This window comes from Protopterus annectens, chromosome 5.part0 (assembly GCF_019279795.1).
Source record: "Protopterus annectens isolate FY-2018-M chromosome 5.part0, PAN1.0, whole genome shotgun sequence".
Taxonomy (NCBI): Eukaryota; Metazoa; Chordata; order Ceratodontiformes; family Protopteridae; genus Protopterus; species Protopterus annectens.
The window spans coordinates 421,016,628-421,036,787 of NC_056735.1; the positions used below are offsets into that span (position 1 = coordinate 421,016,628).

Sequence of the window (20,160 nt, forward strand, 5' to 3'; positions counted from 1 at the left end):
GTGGACTTAGAAGGGATTGTTTGAGGGACAGTGATTTCATAGTTGTTTAGGTGGGCAAGAAGGTAATTGTGCAGTCTATATTAAATAGTAGATGGTACATGATAGTACGTATTGGTTGGCATGGTTAAGACTTTTGCAGCTGAATAGAGTGGTTAATCATTAGTGATAAAGGGAGTTTGTGTAGGAGGAAGATGGTAAAGGATTTATGCTATATGGGAGTTAGTGAGGGAGTCAGATGGAATTTGAGTAATATTAGGTTACTTTGTGGAAAAGAAAATGTGGGGTTGATTTTATTTAATGATGTGGTTTAGGTTTCATTGTTTTAACATTTTGTTTAAGTGTTTGGAGATTGTGAGATTTGGTCCTGAAAGGATATGATTTTCAAATTCTGAAGATGGTGTTGTGCTGGGTGGTAGGTCAGGTGATGATGAAGTGATTGGGCTTAGGTACAGAGGTAATGATAATAGGGTGAGTGGGAATTGGGAAATGATGTCAGGTATGGAACAAAGTGAAAGCTGCTTGTACAGTGGCTGAATGGAGCATGACTAAGCTCAACAAGGGACTGCAGACAGTTAATTTTTGCTGAAAAACAATATCCCGGTATGTGTTAGCTTGCTTTGTTTTGTTTTGTCAATAACTGGGATAATAATCACAGAAAGAAGAATAGATTTCAGCATGGCTACCAGTTAGTTTGTGTCCCAATAAGGTTACCTCGTGGGGTCTCAAAGGCGGGAGTTTAATGATTTTTTTTATTTTTCTGCAGGTAAATAAAGGACTAGGATGAGGAAATTTAACTGTTCATAGATCAGCAAATCTGTTACATAGGAAACTTTGGTACAACCAAAGAGCAGTAATTGTCTGTCTGTTAGTAAGCTTTTTAGAAAAAAAAAGACTGCTTTAGTGGATTGTCTAATAGCAGTTATATGGAGGGCTGCACATTGCCTTCAGCACTGTTTGGGACACTAGGGATGCAGGAGGCTGAATGCCCTCAGATTGTTAGGTATAGTTTATCCTTGGAACGTAGTGGCTAAGGGGCTAGCTATTAGCCTTAATAGCACTTAGTGTGGAGGGCTCCACATGGCCTGCAGCAAGCACTCTGTGGGTCACAAAGGCTACAAGAGGAAGTTGTGTCTGGTTTACTGTGATTCATTTACTAACAGCTTAGAATGTAACAGAGGTACACAGACTTCATTTCTCACAGCAGGCAAAAACGAGTTGTATTATAGTGAAAACAGTCAGTTTTAAGTGCTTTGGAAAGCAGTCACTTGCTCTTCATTTATTTTTAGCACAATTTGATCACATTTTAGGTTTTTAGCAAAAACAACAAAGCACCATCTTGTATAGTGAATTGAGAATAGTGCTATTTGGCACTGATGCCACTGCTTCTGTCTGCTGCTGCTGACACTAGATGTAATATTTTGCAGACATTGGACTCAGCCATAACTAAAAATACAGGTTTTTCTGGCTCACAAGTTGCTATATTCAACATGCAAAGTAAATTAAAAGAAATATAATATGTGTATATATATATATATATATATATATATATATATATATATATATATATATATATGTGTGTGTGTATATGGGTCTACTTTCACCCATCGAAATTACAGTTCATCAAACTGCAATTTCGCGACTCCGTTTTCGTGAAAGTCCATTTATTCGAAAATGTACTTTTGTGAAACCTACCTCACCGAAACAACAAATAAAAAAAATACACAAAACACATGTATGCAGGTGGACAAGCCTCCCTGTTCCCCCCACCGCCCCACTTATATATACTAACTCCAAGATCACACTTCTGTGGGTAAAGGGTATATTACCTTATCCTCACTGTGCCACAATTCACCACAACAAGCTTCCCTTCCAGGCACCACTAAAATACACCATACCTGCACCACCACAGGATCCTGGAACTGGCAACCTCACTTCGCTGAACTGATTTTCGTGAAAGTGCATTTTCAAATAAATGCATTTCGCAAAAACGGAGTCACGAAATTGCAGTACGGTGAATTGTAATTTCGATAGGTCAAAGCAGACCCATCTGTAATGTTCAAAAAGGTCATCAAGACAGTGGTACACATGCTATGGGAAGTAACCTCTTAGCATGCAACTCTAAATCATTCTTTTTTGCAGGGGGCACTTCCTTCCACACCCCTTGCTAATTATATATTTCGGCTCCAAGCTCATACAGTAATTGGGAAAGGGAATATTCCCCATCCCTGGTAATATAGCTATCTATCATAACTGTTGATTTACTGTTCAGTCAACCAAAGTGTGTTGACAAAACAGATGTTGACCGTCGACACATTTGACCATATTATTGGCTTATAGGTTATACAAAGCACCTTAGACATGTAACTATCTGTTTTCAAATCCCAAATCACATCCTGCTGTTAAGCATATAGTGAATGCTAATCTCATTCTCTCTGCCAAGGATGGGAAAGCTTTCCAAAAATTTAGGAAGCAAGTTTATTTTTCTGTGACTAACTTTCAGAATTCTGAACTGACAGGCACATGTTAAAATTCTTATTGACATCTTTTGAGAACAGTAGAGAGTTTACTGTTAACATTCCTCCATCGGAGATTAAAGCTTCACTGAATTCCTTAACTGTATCTGCTTCTCAAGTAACCAAAAATAAAGTGCTCTTATGATTCTGTTGATGCTGTACTCAGAGGTGTTGCTACAGGATCAGTTATGAGACCTGCTTAGTTATATTTGCAAAACTTACCAGGACATGTTAAAAAAGAAAGTTTAAATTCTTCCTTTGGGAAATGTTTTGATTGGCTCTTCTGCTGCTCAGGTCCTAAAAACATTTGATGAAAGTCGGGAACTCGTTTAGAGAGTTACCCAGATTTTTCAACACTCCTTTTCTAAGTTCATTAAAACTGTCCTTCTAATTCGAGATCTTTTTTAAGAAGAAAAGTAAGCAATCTCATCAAAGTTCAAGTAAACAAAATTTTAAAATGCAGAAACAAAGAAAAAAATGGAGGAGCCTCCTAGAACCAAGGACAATCAAAATTCAGAATGACAACTTACCCTTCAAACTACCCTAGCAAGCTTCTACATTTATCCCTAAGTCTAGGCTTTCATCTTCCCCAGTGACATCAGATTATCTTATAGAAATGGATTCTGAGAATCATCCAGAAGGGTTGCAGATGGCAGTGAGAATTCCTTCTCCCTTTACAAGAATTCCCCCTCATCCTGTAAACTAAACTTTCCTGTTTCCTCCATTTTTGGAGCAAATGTTGTCTTGGTGAGTCATAGAATATGTGCCCACAGATCTGGTAGGTAAATGATTTTATTCAGGGGTTTTATTAGTGCGAAAGAATAAGGCAGTTTGTAGACCAGTGTCAGACCTCTTCCTTCTCATCCTTTATATCTAGGTTCCAAATTTCAAAAGCCACTTGTTTTGACTTTACATGAGAAAAATTGAGTGATGCCTCTGGTCAGTCTGTTCTCAGCATCATAGCACTTTATCTTTTCAGATTCCAGTGCTTGGATTTTTGAGAAGGGGGGTACTGTGGTGGGTAGACTAGTTTTCTGTCAGCCAAGGTATTCCTTTCTCTTTTCCATCTTCTCTACAGTCTGTCACATCAGATGCTTCAGACTTTGCTTAGAGGGCTGTTTCCAAATGGCTGAAAGTGAAAGTCTCTAGGACAAGCTGGACAGACAAAAGCATATAAATGCTAAAGAGATGCAGCTTAAATCATCTCTGGTTTTCAGAACCTCTTCAAGTTATCACAGACAATGCCCTAGTGATGTGGTATATGAAGAAGTAAGGGGTACCAGATCTTACCCCCTTTGCAGACTTACCATGATAGCCTGGTAGGTAGCAACTCAACTCAATTTGTCTCTTCAGATTTTTTACATACTGTCAGAAAAAAACATTGTAGTAGGCAAGCTGAGCAGGACCAGGACAGCCCCTCACAAATGGAAACTACACCTGGTAGCTTTCAGGAATTTATCCAGCTGTAGAAACACCTCAGGTAGGTCTGTTTGTCTCCTTTCATAACAGACAGATAATGAAATTCTGTTCCAGAAATCCTTGTAAGCAGGCCAAGAAGGCAGATGCTTTTCATTGCCATAGATGGAATGCTTTTCTCTGTTTTTCTAGCCCTTCCAGTCATATCCAGGGTTCTTCTAAAGCTCCAGAAGGACTCCAAAAAGATAGTGGTGGTGACTCCCTTTTGGCCCAGGCAGCAGTAGTTCTTTTTTTTATTTTGAAATCGGCTAAGGGCAATTACCACAAGCTTCCCGACAGACTGGATTTACTCACACAAAGCAGGAGTTGTTTGATATACTCAACCCAAAATCACTTCAGTACTAAAAACTGACTGCCTGGCTGATAGAGTTTTGATACCTTTTAGGCACATTTTTCTGAGGATGTGTAGTAGATACTAAAGGAGGCTAAATAAATAAACAGACTACTACTAGAAAATCATACATGGGTAAGTGGAAGAGATTTTCTAATTGGTGCCTCTGGTTCTAGATCATTTGAGTTATTATCCACATTCATTTCTGCTTGTGTGTCCTTAGATCTTCTCCCTTTTCAATCTGTCCTCAAGTAATGTAGTTTTTGAAGGGGATTTTGCATATCTGTCCACCTCTGAAACAGATGGCTCCTCCTTAGCATCATAACTTTGTGCTTAAAAAACTAACATTTGGTTTTTTTTTTGAACCAGCTCATCAGGTTGATTTGAGGTCCTTGACTTGAAAAACTGTTTTACCTATTACTCTGACTTCTGCAAGAAGAGCATCTGTGTTATACAGTTTCACAGCCAATCAACGTTACCTCATTTTCCACAAGGACAGGGGTGTTTTTGCAAACAAATCTTTCCTTTATTTATTTTTTTTTACTTTCCTTGGATTTAATCCTACTGGCCTTGTCCCAATTCCCATGTTCATACAGAGTCTACTAGCTATCCTCCTACCTGTGCAGCCTACTGCAGTATTGTGGAGGGTGGTCATGAAGTCTAAGGGAGCCTTGGAGGCTCAGACAGCTATGCTTCCGTGGGGGGACTTATTTCATATGCCCTGCCCATTTCCTTTCCCCACTCCCTACACTCATCTACTACATCCAAGGGCAACTCCCACCTTAGGACAATATCTACCCTTAGGGACCACCATTGACAAGCACCCTCCCACCTGGGACAGGCATGCTCATCCCTCCTTCATGTTCCATCCGTCACCTGAGCCACTAATTCAGATCAGGTCACTTGGGTCATAGTCAGCGCTGTGTCCCTCAATGCTACTGGAGCAGTGAGAATAAATCTTTCTTTTAAAGCTAAAGTGTTTTCAGAGTTGACCTTAAACCAATCTATTAATTTTTGTGCATTCTTTCAGAACCTAAAAACAAGGGAGAAAGAATCTTACATACTCTCTATGTCCACAGGCAGCTCAGATGCGACTTGGACAGAACAAAAGCTTTTAGAAAGACTGATCAACTATTTGTTTCCTATGAAGATAAGAAAACAGGATGATCAGTATCAAAGCAGACAGTTTCTAGATGGTTGTCTCATGCCATTTCTCTGAGCACTTCTCACCATAGCAAGTTACTTCTAGGTAGCGTTAGGGCTCAATCTACTAGGTCTTTGGCATATCTGTGGATTCTAAAAGTATTCCAGAGGCATCAACTTGGTGATCTGTGTGTATTTTGACAAAGCATTACAAACTGGATTTCTTTTCCACATTTGGATCAGGCTTTGCTAGATTCTTAAATTCTGTTATCCTCTGTGCCAGGCTAAGAAGATATAGAGTATATACTCCTTATGCATGTTTTTAGTTGTGTTATTTTTTTAATTCCTAGCATGTACCTTTCAGGGCTCTAGTCTCACTTCTTGAGGGAAGAAAGTTCTGAAGCTTACGATGCCCTCACTGCTGTTTTTATGTGCCTATGCACCACCAGTCATCAGTTAGGACGTTTAGAAGGTACCCTGAAGCTTTGAATGATGGCAAGTGAGCTTATCCTAGGCAGGATGTAACCCATACAGCTTAAGTTACTACTGCAATTGTACTATATTAGCAAAGGCTCAATACCAAGGACAGATTTTAATTATTGCTCTTATAAACTTAGAAAGTTACTAGAATAATAGGTTTTGTGTTAGCATACATTTTTTGAAGGTTGTAAAGTCTGAAACGCAAATGTCTGTCATTATTTATTGACTTTAGTCCTCAATAGTTTGCCATAAAAAAACATCCTTTACAAGGAACACACTAAAAAATAAAGTAAAAATTGGGACATTCTTTGAAAATCTTGACAGCTGAGAGATATGGGCAGTACTACTGCATCACCAGTAATTTTCATTCTAGGCTCACCATTCTATCATCTAATAAATCTTGTGAGATACTTCAGCACTTCATTGGCAGAGACTATTTTAATATTCTTAGAGAAACTATATTAAAACGACAGACACCTAAATCAGTACCCACCCTGCACTGGCATAGGATAGTGGTTAGAACAAGGGGAAATCAATATTTTTAGTTATCTGTAAAGATTCACGTAGAGGTAAAGGAAGTTCAAGTAACACTTACCTCTGATTCATCTAATTATGAAGAGGATTTGTATCAGGCAGATAAATTCTCCTTCATCTTGGGTTTCTGGCAAGGAAATTTTGTTCTGTCAGTCCTCAGGTCCAGCAGAAGACATTCCCTTACTGGATATCTTAGATTATATGGAAACATTCTTTAACTGACCTGGAGAAAACTTTCATCTGAGAAAATGTTACAGAGAAATAATGGCCCTTCGTGATACAACACAGACAGTGTCCCCGCTTTATTACTCCTTTAAGGATATTTTTCTGTCTAATAGTCAGACCCCAGATGTACAGGGTATAACACACACAAGTCTGATCCTGACATTTTTATCTATATCTGATGAAAGCATGAAAGCTGCACTTAGAGAAACTGTACTCTTGTATAAAGATTTAAGACTGTCAGATAAACATATGAAAAACAATTTACACATATTGCATAATAGTTGTTAGTGGACTTCATTATGTGGCACAGATGGCATTTTATAAAATTACTATTTTAGAATAGATTCACAAAAGCATACAGTCTGTTCCTATAAGAAACACTACTAATAGCTGAATGAAGCTTCTACTTTGATCCAAGGTACCATATATCACATCCTTGGAATGGCGAAGTTTTACTTGTCAAAAGAGAGAAAATATTTGTTAAGGCACCTCGGAATATGCCCCTCCTCTGAAATCCTTCTGTGTGTTCATGCGCATGGGTGCATGTGCATGTCAGTCTGTGTGCATGTTTGTGGGTAATTCTATTGCTTGTAATTGCCATTTAACTTTGATCAACAGAAAACCTTTCAAAAAAGATCATTAGTGCTTATTGTCATCTAAACTAAAAATGATGTGTACCAATATATTACATTTGTAAACACCAAAACTACCAAAACTTTGCTTTTTCATGTGGGGCTTTGTCCCTTCCACACCACCACACCACACAACATGGAGGCTCCTTTCCTACATTCACCGTAAACTAAATATACTAACTTCATGGTTGCACAACTTTGAAAAATGAAGAAAGAGGAAAAGTCCTAAATTATATTACAGGAAACTGCTAAAGTTCAACTGTAATATAAATTGATTGCTTTCACCACCAAAATTGATTGCAAAAAATGCTAGACATGACTAATGCTTGACATTGTCAGACAAATGGCACATATATCTGTGTGTGTGTATATGTATGGATCTTTGTCAGATTATAAAGTTCTGAAACTTGGAAATTCATATGGCCGAGACATATGATTGAAGATTCAGAACTTCAATCATAAAAAATAAATAAATAAAAAACAAAAAGTTCTATTTTTAACACTTTTGCAGGGGGGGCAAGCCCCCCTGAACCCCCCACAACCCCCTGCTAATTAAATATACCATCTCCGAGATCACACTACATTGTGGAAAAGGGTGCATTTCCTGTTCCGTGCTGTACCATGATGTCCATTCAAAATGTTCCAAGTTTCAAAACTTTGATCATATACTCCTCACCATATGACTTTTGAAGTTTTGAAACTTCGATAATCTGATAGGGATCCCATGTGAGTGTGTGTGTGTGTGTGTGTGTGTGTGTGTGTGTGTGTGTGTGTGTGTGTGTGTGTGTGTGTGTGTGTGTGTGTGTGTGTGTGTGTGATATTGATTTATCTACCTATATATGTTTATGTCTATATCTATCTATATCTCTGAGGCCCTTACAAGCCTAGCCAAAAATTTATCCCATGTTCTGACAAGTCAGCACCCAATGCCCCTGTCCAGCAGGGACACGGGTGGAATCCCAGGGGTGTATTTTCTGTTCCCCATCCAGTTATCCAGGTTGCGCTTAAAAATAGTTAATGAGGTACTCTACTTGACATGGAGAGGGAGTCTGTTCCACAGAAGGGTATCTTCTGGGACACAAATCTGTCCCGCCAACAAGTCCTATTGATGTCACAGACCAGGTTGAGGTTGTGTGTGCGGCCTACTCAAGTGGAGCTTGACTTTCAGATATGCAGTAGTTTCATCAAGGCGGCAGCTAAGATTGTTTTGTATGCCAGACAGAGTTCACCTCTGAGGAAGTCTGTATGAGACTGATTAGAGGGATAGGGCTTATACCCTATCTGTGTAGGGTAGATGTTTGAGGCCCTGGATTATCCTGGTGAGGAACCTCTGTGGTCTCTCCAGCTGCTGCACGTGTTTTGTGAGGTACATGTCAGAAGGGGCATTGTACTCAATGTCTCTTATAAGGGAAGAATACAGGGATGCTATGACCTCCTTGTCCCCAGATGAGATACCCTTCCTAATGAGGTGGGCCATATGGAAAGCTTTCCACACAACAGGGGCATTATGGTGGTCAAAAGACAGTTTGCTATCAAACTGGGTGCCTAATTCCCTCACGACTGATTGCGTGCCTAGGACCTTGTTATTAATGCGATCATTTATGGGGATGTTACTCTCCCCAAAGGGGATGATGATGCATTTTTTGGCATTCAGTTTGAAGCCATGTTTCTGTCACTAGCCATTTGTTTGGGTGAGACCCTCTTGGAGGATGCCCACATCACTAGGGGAGTTGATGACAACACACAGCTTGCAGTCGTGTGCAGACTTGGTCAGCCAGAGCCCACTGCACCTCTGAAAAGTATATCCCAAACAAGAGAGTCCCCAAGACCGATCCCTGGGTTACACTGCTTGTTACAGGTCTACTGCTTGGGGTGGCTTCTCCTATATTGACTAGGTGAGTTCTATCAGTGAGCCAATTTGCTACCTATTGGGTAACATACAGAATGATGCCTAGTTGAGAGATATTATCTATTATACCTGAATGGGGAATAGTATAGAAGGTTTCGGCTAGGTCAAGGTAGGGGGTGTGCACCATCTTCCCATTGTCCATGGCTTTGGTGACTATCTCAAAGAAGTCGACCAACTTTAACAGGCATGACCCCCCTTGACGAAACCAAACTGTGTGGGATCAAGTGTTTGGAGGTTGCCAATGTCCTTGTTAATGAGGTCCAAGATGATCCATTCCATGGCCTTGCAGATCAGGCTAGTTAGACTGACGGGTCTATAATTTACTAGATCGATGGATGCTCCACCTTTGTGCAAAGGGATGACAATCGCTGCCCTCCACTCAGCTGAGATGAAACCGGTACTCAGGCTTTGGTTGAATAAGGTGCCTAATGGTGCTGCAACTTCCTGCCCGAGTTCATGTGGGATGTTATCGGGACTCATGGAGGCTATATTGCTTGCCTTTGAGAGTGCAGTGATGACTTGCTTCCCGGAGATAAGGGGGGGGAGCAGGTCCTGGGGATGTCCTGATTTACTGATGAGGTGACAGAGGGTTTAAGTTTTCACTGAACCTGTCTGCCAGCAGGTTGGCTATATCTACAGCATTTTTGTATGCAGTGCCCTTGACCACAAGTTCTGAGCAGATCTGAGTGCTTCTTTTGATATTGTGTACATATGTGAAGAAGACGTTATGATTGTCTTTAGTAGATGTGGCCAGTTTGGACCCGAAGTTTGCTTTGGAGGATTTCACTAGTGCTCTTATGTGCTTGTTCAGGCTAAGGAGAGATTGCTTCCAATTAGGCACCTGCTCCTTCTTGGCCCTGGACAGCAATTTTTTTTCCTTTTATTATAGAGTTTATTTACTGCAGATGTCCACCAGACAGGTTTACTCTTTTTTGTGAAGGATGATTTTGTCCTGTCGGGTATTCCTGATTCCATGCAACTATATAAATGTTGGTATAGTACTTTGGTGTAGATTTGGACATTTGTGCCAGTTTCTACAGAGGGGGAGAGGGTTGTAAAGCTGTTTATACCTTCCCTCAGGAGGTTGTAATCAGCTTTGGAGAAATTTTTTTTGTTTGACCCTAGCGGGGGGGGGGGGGGTGATTGGGAGGGATGGTGACTTCGAAAGTGACCGCCTTGTGGGTTGGCTCTTACCAGGGAGGGATGACACTGTAGGGATGCTGCAGTGGTTAATTATGGTGGTTAATACCAAGGCCAAGATATTCTCACCTCTTGTCGGTGTGTCAGCCAGCAGATCCAAGGCATTTCATTGATGAATTCAAGGGATCTCTGAGCATTTCTGTTTTGGCATGAGTAGTTCTTCCAATCTGTAGTTGGATAGTTAAAGTTGCCCAGGATCAGGGTAAAGGATTGAATCTTGACAGATTCGAAGAGGTCCGGGTAGGTGGAATAGGCATCTTGAGTTAAAGTTGGGGGCTTGTAGCTAGCTATGATTCGAATAGGGGTCTTGTCAATGGTTAACTACACCTGGAGTGTCTCCTATGCGTCATACTGTTTCACCAGACTGGAGGTGTGTATGTCTTTAATATATATTGAAACTCCACCTCCTTTTGCTTTGCTGCCCACACTTTGGGGTCTGAATGCATGATAGGATGAGTAACTTGGCATGGCTAGGGTGCTCTCCACAGCTTTGAACCAGATTTCTTTGACTGCACAAATGTCAGCATCTTCCAGGGATGACAGTGCTCGCAGTGAGTGCAGTTTCATGTTTAGACTCCCAGCGTTTAGCAGTATGACCTTTAATTTGCATTTTGATGAAATTTTCATGTTGGTAGTTTTAACCTCATAGTATTGTCTAAAAAAAAGGCGCTATGGGGGAGGTAAGATCCTTTGCCAGAAGCCTGAAGCCCAAGGGAGACAGATGCAGGCCATCTCTGGCAAAGTATTGTGGTCTGTCAGTCATGTCTTCCTAGGCTGTCAGGTACTGGATCCCCTTGGAATGACACCAGAAACTAAGCCAATTGCCAAGCTTCCTTGAAACTGTAAACCGGTCATCTAGTGTCAACCCTCCTCTTGGACTTATCCAAGGCCTTTGATACTATCACTCACAACCTTCTTCTATCCAAACTCTCTAACCTTAACATATCTGTCTCCTCTATCAGCTGGTTCAATAGTTACCTCTCCGACAGACAACAAGTAGCCAAATGGAAAAAATCTACCTCCTCCTTCCTTAACACTCCAACAGGTGTGCCCCAGGGCTCAATATTAGGTCCCTTACTGTTCAACATCTTCATCAATGACTTTAACCAGTCCATCTCCAATGCTAAATTAATGCAATACGCAGATGATTCTACAATAATCTGTTCTGCCACCTCCACCTCCTCACTCCAAAAATTAACTAAAGAGGCCTTCTCGACAAGAATACTTTCTCTATTACCACCCAAAACAATACCCCACTTGTAATAGTACCCCATGCCAAACTATTAGGTGTCTTCATCGATGACCAGTTGAAATTTGATATCCACATACAAAACAACATAAAGAAAACCCACCAGAAACTTGGCATGCTTTACCGCCAAAATCGCTACCTTACTCTCTCTCCACTAAGTTTGTTCTGTCTACTACATACCTCATTCCCTCCCTCCTATGTGGTGCCCCACTTCTTACTAACCTACAAACTTCCCTTAAGACAAAGCTCTCTTCCTGCTACAATAAAATTTTTGAGTTTGCTACAGGCTACAAATCCTCCACCCATCACTGCAATGCCCTTCACAAACTAAATTGGCTTGAGCTCCTCAATTACCTCAGATATACTCAACTCACTCAAGCTCACAAGCTAATTTTCCGTCCAACTCTTTATCCCTTTCTTGCCTACTCCCTCAAAAGGCATTTACCTGATAGAATTCTGAGATCTAATAACCAGAATCTAATTGAACTTCACAAACCTGCTCGTCCTCCAGGCAAACAACTTCTATCCTTTTCTCTAGCACGGCTTTGGAACTCCCTGCCACCTCTCATTCGCACCACCCAAAACCACTCCACCTATAAATCCCTGCTACATACCCACCTTGCATCCCTCTGGGAATGCTTCTGTTCCTACCCCACATAACTCCCTTCAGCATTATACCCTCTTTCTCACTATGCCACCCTCACTCTTTTCAATACCTCTCACCAACCTACCTCTACTCTTCCCATCCTCTCTTCCCTCCTCTTTACATTCCACACTCTACATCTCTGTTCTATTCTCTCTCTCTCTCTACCCCCTCTATTTTTCCTCCTGTTCTTACTGTAACTCTCATATTATACCTTTGTATATCTCCTTCATCCCTACTAATCTATTCCCATCATCCAAACAAACACAATTGTAAATATTTCTAAATATGTGCTAACAATATTTCTCATATTTTATTTTTTCTTTTTCTTTACTAAAAGGTATTATATCACTGTATTACTAATTTGTTATTGACTTTTCTAAATTGCATAAGGTCCTACATCTGTATAATGTCTTACATCTACAGAATGTATTATACTGTCTGTTACTCATTTAAGCATTCTTCATATTTGTATAATTTCCGATGGAGCTTTTCTCCCTGGGACTCCATTGAAAACGGGCTCATCTTGGTCCAATGGACTATCCCGGTAAACAACCTGTAAAAAAAAAACTCTACTTATACACACACACACACACATATATGTATATATATATATATATATATATATATATATATATATATATATATATATATATATATATGTACATGGTTTAAACCGGACCCCATCAAATGATGGATCACCTACCCATGTCAGCGAAAGTGACAGTGTCGAATCCCAACATTGTCGAAATACGACTCGACTTTGACCTCGGAATGGGCTTTAACATGGGTCGAGATAGGGGCAAGATTCATACATTGTCGCCGTTCGGACTCTGGACTTTGACTGAAGTGGGTATGACCGAACCCACTTCAACCTTACGATAGTAAACCTCTCTCTCTCTCATATATATATATTTATATATATATATATATATATATATATATATATATATATATATATATATATACATACATACAGATATATATATATATATATATATATATATATATATATATAGGGGTCTAGGACACATGCTCGACTAGCATATGTCCAAATCACAAAACATCAAACACACATACACGAAAGCACTTAACATTGAAAAGTGCTTCCGTGTATGTGTAGTTCAAAAAAAAATCTACATTTCTGCAGGGGGGCTTTGCCCCCCTGCACCCCCCACTTTATTATTCTCACTCCGAGATCACACTACAGTGGGGAAAAGGGAATTTTCCCTTACCCGCACTGTAGTCCGATCTACAAAACAAGCACACATACACGGAAGCGCTTGGCGATGTTAAGCGCTTTCGTGTATGTGTGTTCGATGTTTTGTGATTTGGATATATGCTAGTCGAGCATGTGTCCGAATCCCATAGATATATATATATATATATATATATATATATATATATATATATATTAGTATGTATTTATATATATATTGGTTTCTGACATTTTATCAGCTTTTTTTTTTTTTTTTTTTTGAATGCTTAAAAAGCCAGTACAGCTGATTGAAAGTCAGCGTGTTTTTGAATTGACAGCTTTTTTCTTCAAAGATCATGGAATATGAGGGATTTGGAAATCCACCCTTTCTCCACTGTAGTGTAATCTTGGAGTTGGTTTATATAATTAGAAGAGAGTGTGTGGGGGGGAGGGCAGGGGTGGCTTGCCCCCTCCAAAAAAAGATTTTTTTTTTTATTTTCAGTATTTTAAATTTTGAACTTTTGAGAGCAATTGTATGAGGTTCGATTTATTGACAGCTGGATGAAATGTTTTAAATCCATCTATAGATAGAAAGATAGATGTATTTTTAAAATGTAGGATGAACAGTTCCCTACAAAGGCTTTTTAAAGGTGCAACAGTGAGTTTATTCACTGTTACTGTGGTAAAATTTTAGCCCTTTTTCATACATTTGTTGCTTGCAGAATTAGGTTTTACAATTGTGATATGCAGCCAGTATGATACTGCCGATGCTTCTTCAAGAGCTGCCATGTCAGGAGTCATCTTCCTCTCTCCACTCAACCCACTACATCTGATGGACCTGTCCAGTTGTTCTTTCACCTGTGTAACCGACCTGCTTGTTCTGTCTATGGGTAGTACTCCCAGTAGATGTGACCCAATTATTGAACCAGTGCCCCCCCCAGGATGGGTAAAGCAGCTACAACCATTCAGTTTTAGGCTACAAGCCCAGCCCCTTCTGCACTTGTCCCGCTTATCAATCTCAGGTCATCAGGACTGCAGCCAGGACTTCATCTTCAGGGACAAATGGCTGGATTTATATCAGCAGTCATCTTGATGAGACTTGACTCAGAACTGAATTTTAAAATGAAGATGTTAAGAGAGGGGTTGCTGACTTCTCCTGTGAAACAATATGTTTTATTGGGTCAGTCAGATGATGATGTTATAGTAAACTTTAAAAGAAAGCAAACCAGATATTCTAAGATGTGCATCCTCATTCCTCAACAGCACAGAAGAAAAAGAAAATGGAAACAGATCTTTAAAATGACTGCTGTTCTCCTGAAGTCCATTTTCCCTATCCCAGTTCAAGTAAAGGGCACATTTCAATGTTATTTTCCTGCAGGGTAACAAATTACTATAGCCCTATGGGTTCTTCAAACAACTCAGCAATATTGCTAATTAGACCCTATGGGTTCTTCAGACAATTCTGCAACATTGCTACTTAAGAGTTATTTAATATACCACAAATGCAACTTGTTTCACAAACGCCTCTTCATCAAGTACAAGCCTTTCAAATAATGGCTTAGCTTTCATCAAAGAAAATAGCACTGAGGGTATAGTTGCACTACAGAGATCAATGTTTTTATTGCCGGCTTTTCATAGTTTCCAAAAAAATGACAACACTTCATAAATATAAAATATTTCTGGATGCTTACTGTGAAAACTACATTTTCCTTCTTAGCACATTTATGTTATATGGCAGTAATGTCATTCTTTAGATTAGTTTATATGTCTTTACTTAGAGAAGAAACATTTTATTTAAGCAGTCTGCTTTGAAACCACTTGTAGATCTCTTAGTTTTACAGACTATTAAGGGATTTTGGAATGAAATCCTAATGGAGTAGGATACACTTATACAAAAGTAAACATTGCACTGAAACCTGAAACTACATCAAGGTAAGTGATACATAGGTAATTGGTTCTGGCTTTACAGAACAGTAGAATTTCTGAGCTTATAAAATGTTCTTACAGTATAAATAAACTCAGTTATCCCCTCAAAAGTGAATGCTGTTCTAAATTATTTAGCATGCCTGAAAAGTACAGCATAAACATAAAATGAAATTGCAGTTGTTTATTGGGTTACCTGAATTTTAATCAAACTTTATTAAGTAGGGCAATCCAATTTTAAATGTATTATATTTTGAAAGATATCCTTCTTTAGCACTGTGCATAATTGCTTTTATGTAACCTCAGGAATGTCACTGATTAATGAAAATGCATTGAAAATGTTTCCATTATTCACCTATTACAATTAGTTATTCATACAAATTTGCTTTTTTTTGTAGGAAACAAAGAATCTGTGAAATTTATGCCAAGGTCCTGGGTACAGATGAAGCCTTGCATGTAAGTTGCAACCTTTATAATTTTTATTTTAAATGAACTAAATATGTCAAAATGTGCATTTTCATTTATTTAAGTGTTGATGGAACAACTAGTTGATCCACCATTTACAATGCAGTCCTGCATGCATCTTTTCTTTGTATTGCATGTACTTCTTTCAAATTGTTTCCTTATAGTTTATTCTTAACCTGTAGAACACAGCTTGCTTGCTGTGATGTCTCAGAGAACAACTTAATGTAAAGATGTATGTTGACCAGCACCACATTTCCAGATAGCATGTGATGTTTTGTAGTTACACCTGCATAGCCTGTAATTTCTCTTTGTAGTCATTGGGAATCATGTTATTTAGACCAACTTAATGAGGCATATGCTACCAGCAATGCCATGGAATAAAATGATCCCCTCTTGGCACATATCTCAATATGTCTTGAACACATGATTGGACATAGCAGTACAACCTTCAGTGTGTGATATGTTAAACACAGAAAGGAAGTCATAACACAATATTTCACATTGATCCATGTTTTATCATATGAGTTCTGATCAGTAATATTTTTGTGTTATTTGTGGTGTTTGTCAGTACCGACTCATTCTTACATTTTGCATATATTAGACCTGTGTCTATGTTAGCATGGCTGTTTTGTGGATTCTGCCTCCCAATGTCTAATCTTTGATTATGTAAAAAAAAAATGTTATCCTTCATAATGTAAGAGAAGCTCAGCTGTGTTTTATTCCCTGTTCCTCCATCATGCCACACTGGCAAAAGTAAAAACTTACCAGAGCCCTTCCCATCATAGTATAGTCATTTGCCAGCTTTACATGGTATATACCGAGTTGTTGTTTGCAGAAATGCTGTGATCATACTAGAGTGATCTTTTCTAAAATCCTTTCACTTGTTTCCTTTGTCTGAATGAGGCTGTTTACACGATTACAATAGAATGTATGCATGCTGCTATACATAACTAGCAACAACTTTCTTCATTTCTTCATTTTATATTTAAACTCAGGAAGGCATGTTTGTCTTCATGGAACAGTGTCAAATAACAAAAAAATGCACAATCAACAGTAATTGAAATCATAACTTCCAAAACAACTACATAAATAAATTGTTGCAGAATCTACAAATAAATTGATGTTAAATATAGTCAAAGCAAGTGCTTAAAACAAATGACTAGACATTTTTCTTAGCAATCCAATCATGAAAAGCCTAGAGATTACAAACATTATTTGTTTGCGTTATGGTATTTGGATGAGACAGGCTGGGATTCATAAAAACATATTGACACTAGTGCCCTCTTTTGCAACAGTGACATAAAGCAATTCAAAGACATGATTAAACTGCATGTAGCAGCATTTCATTAACAACTGTTTATCTTGCTTCTGAAATGAACACTATGCAGTTACAAGTAACCATACTAGTGTTCCCTCTTACCATTCTATACAATGTGGTTGCACAGGCAGCTAAAAATATGTACACGCACACACACAAACACACATTTGCACACATTTGTGCGTGCACTGTGCTAACAGTCCCCTGCTCCTGTTTGTAGCAATTAATGCGTGCATGTCATCAAAGGTTGGCAAGCACATTTTTTTACTTCACTCCTCAAATAACATGGTGTTACTCAACTTTACTGTTCTGATCTTGGAGAAAAGTTCCAGGAAACTGCACTTGGCTAATTAGCATAAACCATGTCCCTGGGCTGCTGCCACATGCCTTCACTAGTGAGACTGATGTAATGTTATGGTCTAGAACCTTCTTATTGCCATAGCACTACGATGGTATCTGAATTTCTCTAGCATAATGCACTGAGCAGTCCTGCTACAGACAGGATTGTGCAGTGCATTATGCATTTTTGAATCCCAGTCATGGTCTCCTTATGCCAAGATTATAACATTTTGCAATGATGCTGAATTATGGTATGAGTGATGTCCTATGATCTGGGGTACCAAGGCATACTATTAAAGGGTTCATATGAACAAAGGGAAAGAGCAGCTATGCCTTACTTTGTTACTAACAAATTTAATAATGCTTTAATCACTGGACTCGCCTACTTGAATCCTTACTGACAGCTGAATTGTAATCAAGCACTGATGTGTGTAGGATGCATGTAAAAAATTATAGACTAGACATGTGGCTTTTTCTCAAGGAAATATTCTGGGTGAGCATTCCTGTGAGAAGGGGCATACCTATGACTCATTGCTGATTCTTCCTTTGAGCATCTTCATTGCGAAGATATTACATAGTGGTGAGTTTCATCACAGTGTATTATAATGTACAAATAGTATGACTGTGTAGTTCAGGAGATATATATAATTTTGAGAGGTGTTGAGGGCATGTCCCTCACACTGGAGTGTACAAGGGGGGCTTTGTTCACAGGTTCATAGGAGGTTACTAGGCTAATGCCCCTAGGGCCTTTACAAGCCTAGCCATTTTATACCTGTGTTCCCTAATTGACCTTGGTCAGATGGTCATTATATGCAGAGCGAGCCTGTGATCAGCAGTGACTGCCCCTGTCCATGAGGAATATAGGTGTCACCCCCAGAGTGAATTTACAGTCTCCCATCCAGTTGTCTAGGTTGCACTTGAATAGGGTCATTGAGGAGCTCTGCTTCATATGAATTGGGAGCTTATTCCAGAGCAGCGGCAATCTCTGGGAGATATAGCTGTCTCCCCAGCATGTTTTGTTACTCTGACAGGCTAGGTGCAGATCCTGGAAGTGAGTGACTCTTGTCCCATTTGATTTGCGGATGTTCACCATTTCCATTAGGACAGGGTCAGAGATGTCTCTGTTGGCCAGGCACAAGACACCTTTCAGCAACCTGTAGGATACAGAGTACAGTGACAGGGCTTTCAGTCTTTCCATGTAGGTCATATTTTGGAAGCCCTGAATTTTCTTGGTGAGAAACCTTTGTGGTATCTCCAGCTGCTGCAGGTATCTGGTGAAGTACATGCAAAAGGAAGTGTTGTGCTGCAAAAAATATTTTTTATAGATTTTTCAACTCATTGTTTTCAAAATTTTATTTTCAGTAAATGGTGAGCCAAAAAAGGAATCATTAATGTCCCATGACCCATTGTCAAAGTCTGTTTGATGAACTAGGAGACATATCCAATGGCAACAGCCTATTTGTGGTGAAGGGCTATGACAAACACAGAAAAGCAGACAGTAAGAAGGCATTTGAAAGATCTGAATTAGAAATGTTTATGTTAGAATGGACTCTGATGAAGAAGCCATATGAACAATGCCATCATGTTCAGTTCCAGCCATACTTTGAAATGTCCTACGTAAAAGAGAAAAGCAGCAGCAACACATCTGTGACTATCCTTAAAAAATGCAAGCATGAAGAATTGGTTTATATGGAGAATTTGGCATGAAGTCCATTGTTATACTTTGTTTCCTGATAGCAACACAGGATTGCAAACAACTCAGCTTGAGTGCCCCACACATCCTTGTTCAGAAGAAGTTGAGCAGGCAGTTCATGAAATAAAGTAAGTGGCATCCCGAAGCCAGAAGTCTACAGCAGAGACTTTTTTCTCCATTGTATGGTTTATTCACCCCAGCAGGCATCATTCCATTGCAAGCCCATGCTTGTCTCATAGCTTGGTGATGATTATTATATGCTAACCTCCCAACCCAACCCTTCATTGCATTCCCTAGCAAAGTCAGGCACTACTGGATGACCCCTCAGTGTATACCCATAAGGGCAGGGACTTCCTGTTCTGGAGAAGATTGCCTTATCATCCATTAGTATGTGTCATGGCTGTACTCAGAGGTGAAAGACTGGTGCATGGTCTGAATACCAGTGTGAGCCTGGGTGTAGCCTATGTGAAGCAAAATCTCCATTCCCATTTTCTGATCTACATCCTCAAAGAGAACATGCACATCATAGCATTCCCCATAATTCTCAGCCTGTAATCGTAAAGTGCTACCACTGCTGGTCTTGTCTAGACTTACCTTTACCACCAGATTTTCTCTCCCCAAAGTAAACAGTGTTAGCCTTTATAAAACTGCATGAGCTTTACATAACAAAATTGGGATTGATGGGTGGTTGTCAAAATCTGATACCAAGTTTCAGCTGTTAGTGAAATGTGTCTCTTTTTGATATGTGGACCTTAGTCTCATTCCAGAAGTAAATTAGTTAATTTTTTATACAAAATGTTAGTCACTTGGTTATGTTTCATGGGGATGACATGAATCAATATAAGTGATAGAAATATTCAGGGGATGTACTAGAAACTACATTCAATGA

General features: G+C 39.3%; 1 protein-coding gene across 1 annotated transcript in view; it reads left to right on the forward strand.

Moving 5' to 3' along the window:
* Positions 1-20,160, forward strand: part of MAOB (monoamine oxidase B) — a gene marked incomplete at its 5' end in the record, with an annotated part of 474,299 nt that overhangs the window by 377,783 nt on the left and 76,356 nt on the right. Inside the window, one exon of the mRNA XM_044072378.1 lies at positions 15,855-15,912. Coding sequence (XP_043928313.1) covers positions 15,855-15,912 — 58 coding nt within the window. The remainder of the gene's footprint in view (positions 1-15,854; positions 15,913-20,160) is intronic.